Source organism: Pituophis catenifer, unplaced genomic scaffold, assembly GCF_029215685.1.
Source record: "Pituophis catenifer annectens isolate HBS135680 unplaced genomic scaffold, rPitCat1.0.hap2 SCAF_1, whole genome shotgun sequence".
NCBI classification, from domain to species: Eukaryota; Metazoa; Chordata; class Lepidosauria; order Squamata; family Colubridae; genus Pituophis; species Pituophis catenifer.
In genome coordinates, this window is record NW_027256881.1 from 90,529,650 (window position 1) to 90,547,613 (window position 17,964).

Consider the following 17,964-nt stretch of genomic DNA (forward strand, 5'->3'; position numbering starts at 1 on the left):
TTTAAGCTTGTTTCAGGTTTACATGACAATGTTCATGTGTCAATTTTCAGCCATCTACCAGTGAAATTTGGCAATATGGAGTTTGGGTGTGTGTGTGTAATAGAATGATGTTGTTGGTGAAGTCTGAGTTGGAATGTTGCAAGTATTTAGGTCACCAAATCCGAAGAAAGAAAAATGGAAGAAAGGGAAACTTAAAGTGAGGGCAGATTTTTTAAGGCATGTGAAGAATGCCTTAATGGAGGCTTCTTTTGCCACTGAGTTTTTGGCATTTGTAACATAACTTTAATATTCTTATACTTTATAGAGGGAGGAACTGGAGAAAAAAACTAGGAAAAAAAAGGAAATAGGAAAGGAAGGAAAACCTTAAGGAGGTACCCTAAATCTGTTTTTGGGTTTGTTTATTTTTGAAGCAAGCATCTTTCCTGGATGGAACTCTTCTGCATAATTATATGCCGTGTAATATTTGCAACTTGAAGCAGATTTCCTCAGTCTAGTAGTCTCCAGATAATGAGGGGATTCAAGATTATGGGACTTGTAGTCCAACACATTTGTTGAGTGCTAAGTAGGGAAGACAGAACTGAGAATAATACACAAAGAAATATTGTTTTTTTTCTCAAGGACCTTTGCGTTATGTATCGTTGAACTTTTAAAGCATTAATTAAACGTTTTTTTTAAAGTGTATGTGCACTATGGATTTATTGTCCAAAAGAGGGCTTGATGGGTGAACTCTTGTTGTTCATGCAAACAATAACATTGGCGGCATAGACTGCAATATAAATTCAATAAATAAATAAATTAAACATGACTGTTTCAACTCTACAAATGGTCTTTGAAGACAACCATACTCATAAAATGAAGCTGAGGAAATTAAATATGACCATTTAAATTAGACTATCCCAGTCCTCCAGCTCATTTTGGTTATAAAAACCAAAGGTTTTTACCAATAGCCTCCCACCGGCCAATTCACTCCCACAGAGAGGGGCTCCTCCAGGTGCCATCGGCCAAACAATGTCAGCTGGTGACCCCCAGGGGGAGAGCCTTCTCTGTGGGGGGCTCCTGCCCTCTGGAACGAATTGCCCCCCAAGATGCGGAGGATTCCCAACTTACGCACCTTCCGCCAGGCCCTCAAGACGCTTTTATTCCAACAAGCCAGGCTGGCCTAATTTTTAAATTTTAATCATTAACTTTTAACTTTTAAATGTCCAAAACGGGTAGTTTTATTTTAATTAGATATGGGCCAAATCATTTAATATTTCTTAAATTGTTTTTTAAATTTTATATCTGTGTGTTTTATTTTGGCTGTAACCGCCCTGAGTCCTTCTGGGAGAAAGGCGGTATATTAATTAATTAATTAAATAATAAATAAATAAATAAATAAATAAATAAATAAATAAATAAATAAATAAATAAATAAATAAATAAATAAATAATAAATAAATAAATAATACTATCCAGCAGGAAAATGATAAAAGATGTTGTGTGGTTTACAGGCTATTATGGATCAATTGCAATATTAGAAAGATAAATATGGAGAATGTAGCAACCTACATTCCAGCTATGTGACAGAGACAAAAACAAACCTCTGTACTTTGTGTTCTCGGCTTTTAACCTTTATTTAATAACTGTAAATTCTAATACTTTTCATATTTTTAGATTTATGCTTTTATGCCACTGTAAGCTTCTGAGACTCACTTTGGATAGTGAACATATGGCATATAAATTTAATAAATAAACAAACAAATCTGGCATGCCCAGGATAAAATGGTTGCCCAAGGCAGAACTAGCTGTAGAAGGGGAGAAATGTGCCAGGCATTTCAGCCAAACAGAATTGAGATTGCTGCTAGAATTGAACAAAATGCTGGAGACTGTTCACTCCAAAGGACTTACGAAGGCTCAGTTGAAGCTGGAAAACTTGGGTGGGAGTGCATTTGCAATGGGCCTGGAGTGGAAGACAATATTCTTTCTTGTTGAACTCAGGAAGTGTTGGGAGGCCCATACTAGGCAATGGGCCTGCTCAGAGGCAAAGAAACTTCTTTGCTCTACTCTAGTTTGGTATAAACCAAGATATAGTCAGAATGACTCAATCACCAAATCCAACCAGCATCATGAGATCAAAAAGGGAAAAGAAACTAATACTGTGTAGGTGAAAAGTGAATGTATAGAGTATGGTTGTCCAACTATTTGGCTTGCCTGGGCCACATTGAGTGAAGAGGGATTGGCTTGGGCTGCATATAAAATATATAATATAGTTAATCTATATAAATCATATAATAATATTTACAATCTTGTGGTGTCGCATTACTAGCTGTGCAGGGCTGCATGTGGCCTATGGGCCATGGATTGAACATGCCTGATATAGTGTCCTCAGTTAAAAAGTATTTGGCATTTACTTCAATATTCAATTTACTTTCAATATTTAATTGATTTTAGGGATAAACATACTAGGGAACTAACTTAAATTCAGGAATAATATAAATTTAATACGAAGCTTTCTTTTCAAGATCACCGAAGATACTATCCAAAAGAACTAGGATTTCCTAAGATACAGTTATTGTAATTGAAACCTCTATAAACAGTTGGAAATAGTACCATGAGAAATATTAATTTTCCCACTGTATTATTGGAAACATTTTTTTTTACAGTGACTGCGTTGGGAAGGTTATGAGTAATAGAGCCTTTAAAAGGCATTAGAAGCTAGTTAAAGTCATGAAATTAGTTCTTATCCTACTAGGTTTTTAAGGTTATCTTTTGAAAGTGTCTGTTTTCAGATGTGGGTGACCCTCCCTTGAACTGAACTCTAAGTTTCTGTTTATCAAGTACACAGTATGTTTCTTGGAAAGTATTTCAAAAATTCATTCTTTCAACTGGATTCTTCAATTATTGACAATTGTTTGACCTTTGTAGCACTGGTATATCTTCTTTGAGCCAGAGAACCTCCATTTTGCTAGGGAAATTAAAAAAAAAAAACCTCCTTCATTTTACTATTAGATGTCTTCCCTTTGGGCCTCAAGTCCTTGCCCTCAAATTCCTGGAAGGCTATCTGATAGCCTTATCAAGGAATTTGTACCAGACTAGCAGATGATTCAAGGTTAACTTCCCCATTCCTACTGCAGATAAATTAGCTAGAAAGTTATGCATACTTAATTACCAGCCTTATCAGCCATAGGAGCAGAAGGGAGAGAGTTATAACGTTTTAGTAATGAACCCATCTTCTGGGAGGGGCATCCTCTGCCAGGGGTGTGAATAGTTCATTTCTTGTTGTCTATTGCTTGCTAACGATCACCTTCTTTTGTTTTCCAAAAGTGTATAAAAGCTATTTTGTGTATTGGGGCTATCAATTTGTGATGTAGTCTGGAGAGCACACCTGTAGGTGTGCTCTCCAGACAGTATGTGCTGTACCAGGTTGCAGTTTCCCAAGTTGTGTGATAATTGGCTACTTCACACCAGGGAAAAACAAATTCAGCATTGGGTCAACTTGCAGTTTGGTCAACACTCTTGGCAACGTCTTATGTTTTTGCTTTAACTTGTTTTTTCTCAAATGACAAAGAACCAATTTCTGCTATCACGGAAAATACGTTTTTTTACATAGAGCAGGATATAAGGCAGTGATGGCTAACCTTTTTGCTGTCACGTGCCAAAAGAGGGGGGAGGTGGGGGGGTCGCACACACGCATGCCCACACCCATAATTCAAAGCCCCCTCTGCATCCCACCCCCGCGCATGCGCACACGACCCCCCCGCGCTCTACCCGCTTTTGGCATGCAATGGCAAAAAGGTTACCGATGGGCCCGTTTTTCGCCCTCCCCAGGCTCATCACTTTCAGATCTGTTATGAAATGTTCCGAAATTTGTTATGAAATGTAAAAAAAAGCTTTCTAGTTGCTCCTACCCAGCTTTGGCAATTGCTACCTCATGTCAAGCAATGTTTTCTATATTCCAAATGCCTGAATATATCCTACTGTGGCAGTATAAAGCAAAGAACTTGTGGGTGCTCCAACATTGGAGATTTTTTAAAGATGAGATTGGACAACCACTTGTTGGTGTCCAACCACTTGTTGGTGTCCAACCACTTGTTTGGTTGTACCAACCAAATGGTATAGGGTTCCCTGCTTGAGCAGGGGGTTGGACTAGAAGGTCCCTTCCAACTCTGTTATTCCGATTACCTTATTGAATCTTTTTTTTAAAAAACCTTAAATAGCCAAATTCTTATATAGTATCAATGCTCTTGACAGATTTCAGATAGCCTTTAAAACCTGGTTGAGTTTGAAACGCTTACAAAAGGTAAATATCTCACAAGATTTCATTATGGGCACACATGCATGCACACTCACCCATGCATTTACACATAAGCACATAGGCTTGGAATCAGTACAGATTAGGACTAGAAACCAGGAAACTGAGTTCAAGTCCCATCTTAGGCACTAAGCAAGCTGAGTGACCTGGGGCCAATTACTCTCTTTCAGCCAGTGGTGAAATCCAATTTTTTTTTACTACTGGTTCTGTGAGCGTGGCTTGGTGGGCATGGCTTGGTGGGTGTGGCAGGGGAAGGATACTGCAAAATCCCCATTCCCTCCCCAATCTGGGGCCAGCCAGAGGTGATATTTGCCAGTTCTCTGAACTACTCAAAATTTCTGCTACCAGTTCTCCAGAACCTGTCAGAAACTGCTGGATTTCACCCCTGCTTTCAGCCCCTAAAAAGAAGGCAAGGGCAAACCACTTCTGAAAAACCTTGCCAAGAAAATTGCAGAGATCAGTTCAAGTAGTCACTAATAGTCAAAAATGATTTGAAAGTACAAAATAAAAAAACATAGGCAAAAAACACCTGAAAAGAGTTGAGCCCATTTTTGTGAACGATTTTTACTGATATGCTTCCCTGAACTGATAAAAAGCTTTTTAAAATATCCCATGGTCCTGGAATAAAATTTCTCATTCGCTTAAAAACAGAACTTTGTGCTTGTCTCCTAGTCTAGAGAAATTTTATTTGTGAAAGTCTCTTGTTTATTTACCCCAATCCTACTTAATTCTAATCCTATATACATCCTTGAAGTAGGAACTTTGGGAGGTCGAGGACAAGGGATTTATGCTGGCAGTCAGAGAAGGAGGTCATGTGGAAACTTTCCACCCAAGCTATCTGAAATTCAGACATGTGTAAAAGCACTCATTTTGACTAGACTTGTTGAATTTAGTGGCAAACACATTTTTCCTGTGATCATCAGAGAGTGTAAATAGAATCAGATGTCATGGTTTTAAGAAAACCTAAGCAGTATAAAAAGTACCTACATCCATTATCTAAAGCATTCTCCAAGTCAGTACGAAAATTCATGCTGGCAGGGAATTCTGAAAGTCATAGACTCAATGCATCTGTTGTGTGTCAAACTGGGAAGAATGGTTTGTATTAACCAAGAAAGGTCATATTGCAGAAAACAGTGTGGATTCAGTCTATATTTCATCCTCACATAACAACATTGATTGTAAAACAGGGATCCAGTTGGGGGTGAAATTCACTTACCTTCCCTACCAGTTTGCAAATGTGCGTATCATTGTCGACGCAAGCTCAAAGCCTTCTGCGCATGCACAGAGGCTGAAAATCATCGCAAAAAAGGGATGTCATGACCTCCATGCAGGTGGGCGGGGCTTTGCTACTGGATCACGCGATCCAGATAGAACCAGCAGAATTTCACACCTGGATCTAGTTATCTTGTTTTGATGTTCAAATAACAGCCTTTGAAAAGCCATTGGGTTGTCACCGTTTTTAATAACTAAATGTTACCTGTAACTGTGCAATGTATACATTGCACAATTACAGGTGCAATGTATATGCTCATCTCCAGACACATGATAAGGATCTTTGACCTTATAAAAGCTTTTTGCTTAGTAATCTTTGTTTTGGAGAAAATCCTTTCTTGGCATTGGAATGAGAGACGCTTGTTTCAAATTCATTCATTGGCTATAGCTAAACTTTCATGGTTTATTAAGTATAGCATTCCATGAAGCTACTGTATGTAGAAAAACTGACTACTGACTGTACAGTGAAGACAATTGTTCTTCAAATACTGAACTGAAAAGTTCAAGCATGGGTTTTTTTGTATCATATTCAAATATTTGCAGATAAATTGGATTCAGACATATTCAGAAAAAAAAAACTCAATGCCAAATCAGATTCATTAGTTCAGCATAACTGGACTACTATGCAAAGCATAGCAGCCTCAATTTTACAGTTAGATGGCTTAATTAGGAAATAACCAGATCTTGCATGAAGATTATTTGGCAACACAACCAAGAAACCATTTCAGATGCTGCAGTTTTTGCCAATCTAGCAATAAAAATATTGCCACAGTGAACCAGACTGTTTTGTACTAGCAAAGAGAAAAGACTGTTAGCTGTAAACTCCCATACTTCAGTAAAATACTACAAATTTCTTTGTTAGTTTAGTTTATATGCTGCCCATCTCACTATCAAGCAACTCTTGTATGCAGGAGTGAACAGAAACTGTGCAATGTGGACTTGTGAGTTATCAAGCTCAAGTGAGTACAAAATATAATAACATGACATTCTGGCTGTGCCAATATGAGAGATGTTGTGAAATAAATTTCATTAATATGCTCAGTGATTCTTTGACACTTTCAGAAATAGCAAATATATTTTGTATACATAAATGAATGAGTATAAGACAGCTTTTTAAAACTTAATTTTGAAATTAGTTTTATGCTCAAATAGCAGGCACAAATCAATGAAACTGGAGGCTAAGCATTTAAGACTAATTGTTGTTTTAAAAAAAAAAAGATGTAATCCTTTTATTTTCTATGGGAGAGACCACCTAATTACCGTAGTTCAAAACTAATAGTTCTGTGAGCCTGCCCCTCATTTTGATCAGGGAAAGCAAAGAAAGGTTCATTATAAATTGAGTGGAAAACAGATATAGGTCTACTGTATGTATCAGAATTTAACCATTTCCTAATATTTTACCTATGGAAAATCCCCCTATGTTTCTTTCCCTCCTCCAGGAGATAAGTGTGATGGAGGAAAGTAACTTGCTTACCTAGATCATTTTTCTCCAATCTGGCCATCCTTCAGATTGTGGATTTCAACTCTAGAACTGGTGATGTACAAAATATCTCAAATGCAAATTATTTTGAATGTGAAACAATCCATTTCAAATGTGGAACAATTTATTTAAAATAGGCTGGTTCAATAATTTAAGCATTATTTCAAACTCAAGGATAGTTCTGGATGAAGCTGTATCACTTCTTCCTCTGGGAGAATTGCCCAGAAGGGTCTTCTATTTGAAATCATTTTAAGGTTTTCCAGCATTTATTTAATCTTGTTTAATCTTATTTTCAATATGCATATGGATACAAGGAGAGAGAAAACAAATACTTCCACAATAGTGGTTTTTTATTATTATTATTAATAGCACTGATGCTAAGAACCATTTCTCTGGAATAGCCCTAGATTTACATTCAGTCAACTGGGTTTACAAATATAGGCAGAAATGTTTTCAATCGAAGGGTTTCTGAGAGAGGCTGTTTGAGCTCTGAATAAAAATTCAGACCAGTAAGGAGCTCCACATCACGAACACGTGCTGTATGAGTCTGCACTCTTTCTTCAACCCACAGATTGTCTGGTGATTTGTCCTGATAAAGCAAGCAAAAATAACATTTGAGGTCTGTTTTGGCAGACAGTTAAAGCAGCTTACCAGTCTTCTAAGTTTGAAATGAAAAATGTTATAATTTTTTCACATGGAATAGCATATCAAGTGCTAGAGTGTATTCACAGAGCTAATAGATCATTATTAGATTTTTATGGCCTACACTGTTTGAGATTTAGATGAGCATACAATGCCATTCTAGTATAACTGGTGGAAACACAAAGTGCCTCTCTGCTTTTTGTCTTCAGTAAAAATGATAGTTAAAATGACAAAAGGAAATCCTTATAGTTTCATCACATTGTACACCCCCCTTTGTCCCAATTCCAAAATTAAAGCTTAAGAAAATATGCTGTGAACATTGACCAAATTCTTTGGCAATAATATTCATTTCATTGGAAAACAGAAGAGGGCACAATGAAAAATAGAGCTTTATCATATACTAGTAGTCGGACAAAACTGAAGGCAAATAAAGTAAAGGAATATTGCAAGATAGTTGAGACCCAAAAATCTATTTTCTAAGTTAGTTGTAGTTACAGAAAAAGTTATTTCTAAATGTTATAGTTGAAGGGCCAGCTATTCCAGTAGTACTTGTGAAAAATAATTATTTAATAGCATTTGAATGCAAGCTTAATATGAGCATACAATGTGATGTTACTGCAAAGAAAACAAATGCAATTTTAGCCTACATCAACAGAAGTATGATGTTCAAATTACAGGAAGTCACCATTTGACATAGTTCTTTGGTAAGACTCACATTATCCACTGTGTCCTATTCTGGACAATACACTTTAAGAAGCATTTAGAACAGATGTCTCCAAACTTGGCCCCTTTAAAACTTGTGGAGTTGAAATCTGCAAGTCTTAAAATTGTCAAGTTTAGAGACCCCTGATTTAGAGAAACTAGATCAGATTCAGAGAAGAGCAACAAAGATGACTGGGTGTTTGAAATTAAATTGTATGAAGAAAAATTGTAAGTGCTGATTGCACTGAGAATAGAAGTCAGAAGGGGAGAACGGTAATCCTCTTCAAGCATCTAAAAAGATGTAAAGATTTGTTCTCTCTCATTCCAGAGGACAAAGAATAATAATCTTAATTAGAGGAATAAAGTTATAGAAAAGTAAATTCTGACAGGGTGCTACAGAAAACTTCAAGACAGTACAGCAACCAATTTAGCAGTGCAACCAATTGCCTAGAGAGGGGGTGGCCTTTCTTTCCTTAGAATAGAACAGAATAACAGAGGGGACCTCTGGAAGGGACCTTAGACATCTTCTAGCCTGACCCTCTGCTTAGGCAGGAAACTCTACACTACTTCAGACAAATGGTTATCCAATCTCTTCTTATAAACTTCCAATGTTGGAGCATTTACAACTTCTAAAGGCAAGTTGTTCCACTTATTAATTATTCTAACTGTCAGGAAATTTCTCCTTAGTTCTAAGTTGTTTCTCTCCTTGATTAGTTTCCACCCATTGCTTCTTGGATGAAAGCTTCTGTCTGGAATGCTTTAATTCTATTCCTTTCCTGAATAGGGATTGGATTTAGTAGCCTAAATGGCCCCTTCCAATTGTATGATCTATGATTTTTTTTATTTAAGTGGAAAATGGACCAAAATGATATTTCTCAGTTCTGGAGTTTAGAAGATCTAAAGCTATTTATATACATTTGTAATTGTAGTCCTTATTAAAGTATATGCATTTCCCACTTAGTATACTCATTTCCATTTAATATTCTAGCGTAGATTCCTGTATTGCAAACAAGAGTTTGGGCTAAGCAGTTTGTTTTGATTAAGACCATCTGCTGCATTTGTAACAGAAGTGTAATGTAAATCTTCGACTAGATTTGTATTTTAGCTTCTTAGCCACTGTTTCATAACAGATCCTAATCCTATTTCCTGTAGGCATAGAGAAGGAGGAGGAGGAAGAGGAGGAGGAGGAGGCGGCAGCGGAATCAGACATTAAAAATCTTAATATATTTTCAATTCAACTGTATTTAGCTGAAAATACTGTTGAACGTAATGATTATTAAGACAATGGTCTAATAACCCAGTATATCAGAAGAATCTATAAGCTAGGTCCATTGGTGAAATCCAAATTTTTTTACTACAAGTTCTGTGGGCATGGCTTGGTGGGCGTGGTGTGGCTTGGTAGGCATGGCAGGGGAAGGATACTGCAAAATCTCCATTCCCACCCCATACCAGGGGAAGGATACTGCAAAATCCCCATTCCCTCCCCAGTCCTGGGGGAAGGATATTGCAAAATCTCTATTCCTATCCCACTCTGGGGCCAGCCAGAAGTGATATTTGCCGGTTCTCCAAACTACTGTCAGAACCTGCTGGATTTCACCCCTGGCTAGGTCCCATTGTGGAAATTTTTAAAAAATCCTAAATTTGTGAAGAGACAAGGCAAAATGTTTAGAAATCAGTGTTACCACACTTACAGCACAGCTCTCTGAGTTGTCAGGACGATGTGGGAGAATAAAAGACAAAACTTCCAAAGAGCCTGGTAGACAATTCAGTGAAGTGTTGGCTCGATTCTCACAGCTAGTAAGCACAACAAAGTAATGGGTTGGGATAGGAATCTTTGTATTGTTTACAAATCTGCAAGAGAACAAGAATGTTGTAGTTGTTAAATGAATCAATGGTCTGCTATACATATGATTTTGTTGAAAACTAGAAGTAAATGCTGATTTTGGGCAAAGTCATAAAAGCAGTAACATGACTGTGGGATGCTGCAAATGTAGCCCGAAGTGCAGTCATGTGACTTCAGGGGCCTCCTAACTGTCAGAACTTCAAATTGGGTCCTAAGGACCTCCCAAATAGTTCAGTCAGTATTTCAAACTTCACTAACTGACCAGTCAAAGACTACCTTTAGACTACCCATAGAAATAAATCATATTTGTGAGATTAAAGATAACCATTTAAATTTTACTGCCTTAACAACAGTAAACTTGATTCTGTAAAACTGCCTGGATGAAATAATCTGTGGAATGATGTGTAATGTCATGTTCATTGGGAAAATTGCTAAAGCCAGTTACATTCATTGCATATGAAATTATTCTAAGCAAATAAGGAAATTTAAGATATTGGTTTACTTTTAAGCCTTTTAAATTTACTTACTGTTTGATTGTGTCATAAGAATCAAAGTGTCCATCATAATTATAGTCAAAAATAGGCCCACTGATGACATTTAATCCATTTCTCTCGGTAGCATATTTTGGAAGTAGGGTACTATGGAAGTAATTCCACAGTCCTGTAATTAGGAGCACAGCAAGACAAAATCAAATGTAAGAATGCCCATTTTCCATTGCAAGTTGATAGAGAAGCTGTTGCAATATTTTCAGGATCAGACTCAATAATGATAATAAGAGTTAGAGGTTTAAATATATTTCTCTTTAATTATAACAGGCATTCTATATTCACTGAATATTCACAGATAGAAGCAAGGAAAATGGTGAAGGTGGCTCCTTATATATACAAGGGGTGGAGCCAAGAATGGGAGTGGTGAATTATGAATACATTAGGAACCAAAGAATAAGTTAACCCCCGATGTCCCATATATACATTATTTACACATTAGGGAATAAGGCATTTACATCTCACAAATCCCCCTCTAAATGCCGGTTCGCTATACAACACCAATTACATTCAGATTCAGGACAATATAAGACATATAATTTTGATGTTAAATATTTGTGCTGTTTAGAAGGTAAAGGCTTCGTCAATATGTCAGCTAATTGTTCAGAGGTATCACAATGCACTGCTTTGATAAATCCATCTTGAGACAATTGTCTCACATGCTTAAATTTTATATCTATATGCCTGGACCTTTGTCCAATGGCATCGGATCTGGATATTTCAATGGCTGCTTTATTATCTTCATGCATAACAAAAGGTAAAGCAGGTTTTTTCCAAACATCTGAAATCAAATCATTAAACCATACAAGGTTATTTGCAGCTTTGGACAAACAAACATATTCCGCTTCTGTGGTCGAAGTGGCTACCAGTTCTTGTTTACCAGTGTACCAGTAAACTGGACAGTCATTTAATAGAAAAATATAACCAGAAGTGCTCTTTCTGCATGATATATCTCCAGCCCAATCCGCATCTGCGTAACATGTAAGTTTTGGTTCTTTACCATTACTAGGTTCTAATACTAAGCAAAAGTCTAATGTACTTTTCAGATATCTTAGAATTCTTTTGACTGCTTCCCAATGATACATTGTTGGTTTGCTAACATATCTTGACAATAAGTTGAGTGGTAATGCAATATCTGGCCTGGTCCAATTAGATATATAAAGAAGTGAACCTATGACTGATCTATAAAATGTATTATCCTTGAATTCAGGGGAAGATTCATCAGTGTTTCTAAGGAAATCAGTTTGCATAGGAGTGTCACAGGGTTTGGCATTGTTTAAATTGCATTTGTTCAGAAGTTCAATGATTTTATCTTTCTGAGTAAGTTTGAATCCCCTTCTAGTTTTGTTAATTTGTACACCAAGGTATTTGTTCACTTTACCTAGAGATTTCAACGAGAAATGTTCGTTTAGCTTATTTACAAAGGTTTCTCTTCTCTCCTTGTGTTTTCCTATATATAAAATATCATCTACATAAATTAATACAAATTCAATATGATCATCACTCTTTTTTACAAAGAAACAGTTATCAGCAGTGGTAGCGTTGAAATCCATGGTCTTAAGTACTTTTACCAAACAATCGTACCATCTTTTGCCAGATTGCTTTAATCCGTATAGACTCTTGTTCAATAGCCAAATTTCATTCTTATTAGTGTATTGACTGTGTGGTGCTCTTACATATATTTCCTTATCTAGTTTTGCGTGTAAATACGCAGTCTGTATGTCATATTGAAATACATCAAGATTGAGTGCAGATGCCACTACTAGAGCTGTTTTAACACTCTCTGTTCTCACTGTGGGGGAGTATGTGTCAGTGTAGTCCTCCGGATATTTTTGTGCATAACCTTGTGCAACCAATCTAGCTTTGTATAGAGTATTGCCTCCTTCTAGATTCTTAATTTTATAAATCCACCTGGTACCTATAATCGTTTTATCTTTAGGTGCAATCGCAGGTGTAAACACATTTAATCCTTGCAAACTTTCCATCTCTTTTTTCATAGCTAGTTCCCATTTTTCCTTTTCTTCACGAGGGAGTTTTAATACTTCCTCATATGTATTAGGTGTCATTTGTTCACCATCCATATGCATTATGTAATCTCTGTATTTATTTGGTACTTGATTTCTATTGTTTCTAATAGCTCTTTCGGGTTTGCTATGGTTATCATGCAAATATCTTGCTTCCTTTTTTGTTAATGTGTCTGTCTTTATTTTGTGCTGACTATTTGTCCAAGTTTTGGTTTTGTTTTTATTTTTGTTGATATTTTGATTTTCTATTGTCCCTTCCTCACAAGATTTTGTATCTTTGCATTTATTTGGAAATATTTCATTAAGATGTAATTTAGACCAATTGGCCTGTTCATGGAACACAGCTGTTCTGGAGACTATAAATTTGTTATTATTATCAATGAATCTGTACCCTTTGGTGCCAGTTTCATATCCCATAAATCTTAATCTTCTGGATACGTTTTCTCCCTTTCTTCTCAACTGCTTAGGTATGTGTACGTCTGCAGTGACTCCAAATATGTGCATGTGTGCTAATTTGGGTTTCCTATTATACATCACCTCATATGGTGTTTTATTCACAATACTGGACCAGGTTCTATTTTGAGTGTAATTTGAATAATGTAAGGCCTCTGACCAAAATTGTTTGCCTAAACCAGCATCCTCTAATGTGCACCTAATCATGGTTTGTAGTGTGGAATTCTTTCTCTCTGCAATCCCGTTTTGGAACGCAGAAAATGGACTAGACGTGAAATGTAGCATTCCTCTATCCTTTAACCATTGGGAGAATTCTTTAGACATGAATTCACATCCCCTATCTGTCATAATTTGTTTTATTTTGATATTATGTTGTGTTTCTATGCGTTTGTAGAATTCCTTAAATTTCTGAAAGGTTTCATCCTTGTGTTTTAATGTGTAAACAAAACCATAGCGACTGTAATCGTCTACTATTGTTAGGAAGTAACGTTTTCTATAAGTGATTGATGGAGTTAATGGACCAACTAGGTCCATATGTACTAAGTCAAAAATTTTGTTAGTTGATCTGTTGGATTTTTTTGGTCTGGGACTAGTTTTTAGTTTAGTGGATTTACATACTGAGCATTCCAAATAATTTTCACAATTTTTTATTTTGACACCTTCTGCGTGTTCAGTCATTTTTTGTACTACAGGAAAACTTGCATGTCCTAACTTCCTATGCAAGATGTGAGCACACTCATCATGAATTGGTTTACCTATTCTTGGTTTCTTCTCATTGTGTGTATTTGCGTGATCATGAGATATTTTACATTCATCATTGTCACTGTTACTAACATTTTCATCATCTGCCTCAATACAATCTTCCATATTTGAATCAATGTTATGTAACCATCTTTCTTTTGTTATTAGATAGGGTAGGCCTCCTTTAATCATCACAGTGCCTACATTTGTTTTGTCCTTCTCTAAAGTTGCTTTCCCCTTTGAGAAAACTATATTGATGTCAGAATCTCTGCTTAGTTTTATGGCACTTAGTATGTTATGAGGTATTTCTGGAATTAACAATATCCCCTCTATTTTTCCTAGGCCAGGCAAGGTCACATTTCCTCTGCCTAATACTTGAACCTTTTCTTGATTAGCTACCTTTATTACAAATTTATCTTCTGTAAATGAAGACAATATATTTTTGTTATTAGTGGTGTGGTTGGTTGCCCCAGAATCAATAAGCCAATTATTGTTCTCATTTTGTTGTGTTTTAGTGCTGTCTTGTTTATTTAGTCCATTCAGTGAACCAGATTTTCTCTCTTTTGAATTTTCTCTACCCCCTCTACTATCTCTGTAATTTGGTGGGCTTCTATATTTATGTCTATCTGTGGAAGACTGTCTATAATTGTATTTGCTCCTATACTCTGACCTATGTCTCTCCTTTGGGATTTTGGGACAGTCTCTTCTATTGTGTTCCCTGGACCCACAATTATGGCATTTAAAAGCTTCATTGTATTTTTCCTGGAAAGCTACTTTCCTAAAAGATTTGTGTTCTGTGTGATTGCTGGAACGATTTTTTCTTGAATTGTCTTCTGCTATCAATTTGTTAGATAGACTTTCTATGGATAAATATCCTAGATTGATGGTGTCTAAGTGTGACATAAAACTATCCCATGATGAATCAAGTGAATTGATAATAACACTTTTCATTGTTTGATCTGAAATCACTTCCCCCCTCAAATGCAGCTCAGCTCTTATTTTGTTTAGAGATATCAAATGCTCACTTATGGAAACCCCTGGTTTTACTCTGGAAGAAAAGAAATCCTTAGACATTCTTGTAGTGGTAGCTACACTATCGCTGTGAAACAGATTAAACATGCATTGAATTATTTCTGAAACAGTTAGGTTTGGTTTGATGCTATGATACATTGCAGGAGACACGCTAGATATTATTAAGAAAAATGCTCTATGATGTAAACAATCTATTTTTAAAGTCCAAGGTCTTCTTGGAGGACTAGTGATAAAGAATAGTAAATTTTCTTTCATAAAGACAACCTGGAGCTGTTGATACCATTCTTGCAAATTAATGCCATCAACTCTAAGTTTTGGGAAGTCACTGGGTAAGTTTCCCACATTATTTTGTCCATTACTTACAACCTGAGGTAGTCCGTGGTCTCGCAAGTGCAGGAAATTGCAAAACGGCATGGGGATGCTCGCAACGAGTCTGCGCGGTTCTCTGGCCAGTTCAAGTCTTTCCGGACCGTCTACGTAGTTTCGCACATGCGCGTTGCTCATTTCTTCTTTGGCGTCGTCGTGGAAGGTTCTCTCCATTGCAGCTCGCTCGCTCCGCTCCTCTTCAGACGAGTCGGTTTCTGGCTCGGTTTTAGGAGTTTTGATGGCGGCGACTGCTCTTTTCTTTCTTTTGTGTGCGTTGATACTTGATCCGGTCTGCGGTGTAGGGCGGAATCGACATGGCTCTCTGGGCTCGGGCGTCGTCGCTCTCGAAGTCAGGATGGGAGCGTGCAGGTCTTGAGTTATCGGCTTGTTCTCTAGCTTCTTCGTTGTCGCTTTGGAAATTTTTAATTTTGGCCCAAATGCAGCAAAAAGCATCTTCATTGCTGACTTTACTTGGGATTTCGTTAAGTCGTCTTCGCTTTCTGATTCTGGTTCTTCTGAAGAGTTTGAATCTTCCTTTTCGCTTTCGTTGTCTGATAACGTTTTTCGCGCCAGAAATTTTGAACTGGGCATTTTGATTGGCTCTGCTTCGCTCACTTTGGAGGCTTGTTGGAACCAAGATGGCTGCCATTCAAAATTTCGCGCGGGATCACATCTTTTCTTTTTCATAACGACTTTCTCTGTAGTCATATCACTCACAGTTTTTTGGTCTTTGGGTTTCTCTTTAGCAATGTTTTTCTCTCTCGCTGCTCCGCTGTTTTTCAGCATTTCTTGGAGATTCGCGATGAGGCTTTCATCATTCTTCTGGCTTTTTAATAGTTTTAATATCTCTGACCTGAGTTCGTTATTTTCTATTTCGATTTCCTCCTGGTCATTATTTTCATTTATTAGTTCTTCTTCTTCAGTGGTGTATTCTTCGGATTCTCTCGAAATCGCGTTTGTGGATTCGTTGATTATTTCTTGTTCAGTTTCTATTTCTTTGCTGTAGGCCCTGGTGTTGGGCCTATCTTTCTTAGACATCTTTAAGTATTTATTGAGTCAATTAACCATCCTCTGCTACCAGCTTGTTGCAATATTTTCAGGATCAGACTCAATAATGATAATAAGAGTTAGAGGTTTAAATATATTTCTCTTTAATTATAACAGGCATTCTATATTCACTGAATATTCACAGATAGAAGCAAGGAAAATGGTGAAGGTGGCTCCTTATATATACAAGGGGTGGAGCCAAGAATGGGAGTGGTGAATTATGAATACATTAGGAACCAAAGAATAAGTTAACCCCCGATGTCCCATATATACATTATTTACACATTAGGGAATAAGGCATTTACATCTCACAGAAGCAATGGGAACATACGTCCTCAGCGTTTGCTGAAAACTAACACTCTTATTTTTAAGCCATAAAATAAATAAAATAAAATAAAGTTTCAGTGTTTGAGTTGATCAGTCCTAACCCTAACCATGGCCCTTAGCATTTGTGAAATTGATATCTGGAATGGAGATGCTGTATAAAACCTACTTTTGTTCCTTGCTTCTATGGATCTTTGCAGCATCTGCTATCTTAGGAAGCTCTCTTAGTTTGCTCAATATAGGGCTGAACTGTCCTTACTATTTTTCCTAGTGAAAAAATTATTAGCAAAGTATACCAATGTGTAATTCCTTAAAAAAGATTCTACAAAAAACACTATCAATGGCTGCCTTGTTCTCTTTAAGTCAGAGAAGATTTCTGATTGAAGAATGTGCCTGATGAATGCTAGTATACATTTTCTCTGTTGTCTTCTTCTTCTTCTTCTTCTTCTTCTTCTTCTTCTTCTTCTTCTTCTTCTTCTTCTTCTTCTTCTTCTTCTTCTTCTTCTTCTTCTTCCTCCTCCTCTTCCTCTTCTTCTTCTTCTTCTTCTTCATCTTCTCCTTCTCCTTCTCCTTCTCCTACTCCTACTCCTACTCCTTTTCCTCCTACTCCTACTCCTACTCCTACTCCTACTCCTACTCCTTCTTTCCTATTAAAATGTAAACTGTCTCTTGTCATTCTGGAGTCAGGGTACCTACACTGAAATAATAATAAAAACAACAATACCAATTTTTATATTGCTCCACCAAGGGGTATAGAAATGCGCTGTCTTCCAAAACAAAAAAAAAAAAACAAGATTAAGTCATGGCAGCTATTTATTTATTATTTATTTATTTATTTATTCAAACTTCTATACCGCCCTTCTCCTTTCGGACTCAGGGCGGTGAACAGCCAAGATAAAAAACATTTATACATAAAGTTAAAAATAGATTTAAAATAATTAAATAAATTTGGCCCGTAATTTAAAACTTATCAATTTAAAAATCCGTATTACAGGTGGGAAACATGATATGAAAAAGTATTAGTTCTTAAACAAGCAATATCATGTCAAAATTTTCCAAACTTACGTGTAAATCCTTTGTACATAGGAACAATGTTGCTAGTAATTAGAGCATCATACTGCTCAAGGTCAGATGAGCTGAAGTCTGTGTGAAAAAAGTATGGATTAATGACATGGATAGTGGAAAAAATATCAAAAGCACAT

At 36.6% G+C, this 17,964-nt stretch overlaps 1 protein-coding gene across 1 annotated transcript in view; it reads right to left on the bottom strand.

Moving 5' to 3' along the window:
• Window positions 1–7,149: 7,149 nt before the first annotated feature.
• Window positions 7,150–17,964, bottom strand: part of LOC139308833 (venom phosphodiesterase) — a 78,175-nt gene continuing 67,360 nt past the window's right edge. The window contains exons 22-25 of the mRNA XM_070932708.1: window positions 17,828–17,905; window positions 10,758–10,890; window positions 10,079–10,238; window positions 7,150–7,632 (exon numbers count right to left, since the gene is read on the bottom strand). Coding sequence (XP_070788809.1) covers window positions 7,459–7,632; window positions 10,079–10,238; window positions 10,758–10,890; window positions 17,828–17,905 — 545 coding nt within the window. The 3' untranslated portion in view covers window positions 7,150–7,458. The remainder of the gene's footprint in view (window positions 7,633–10,078; window positions 10,239–10,757; window positions 10,891–17,827; window positions 17,906–17,964) is intronic.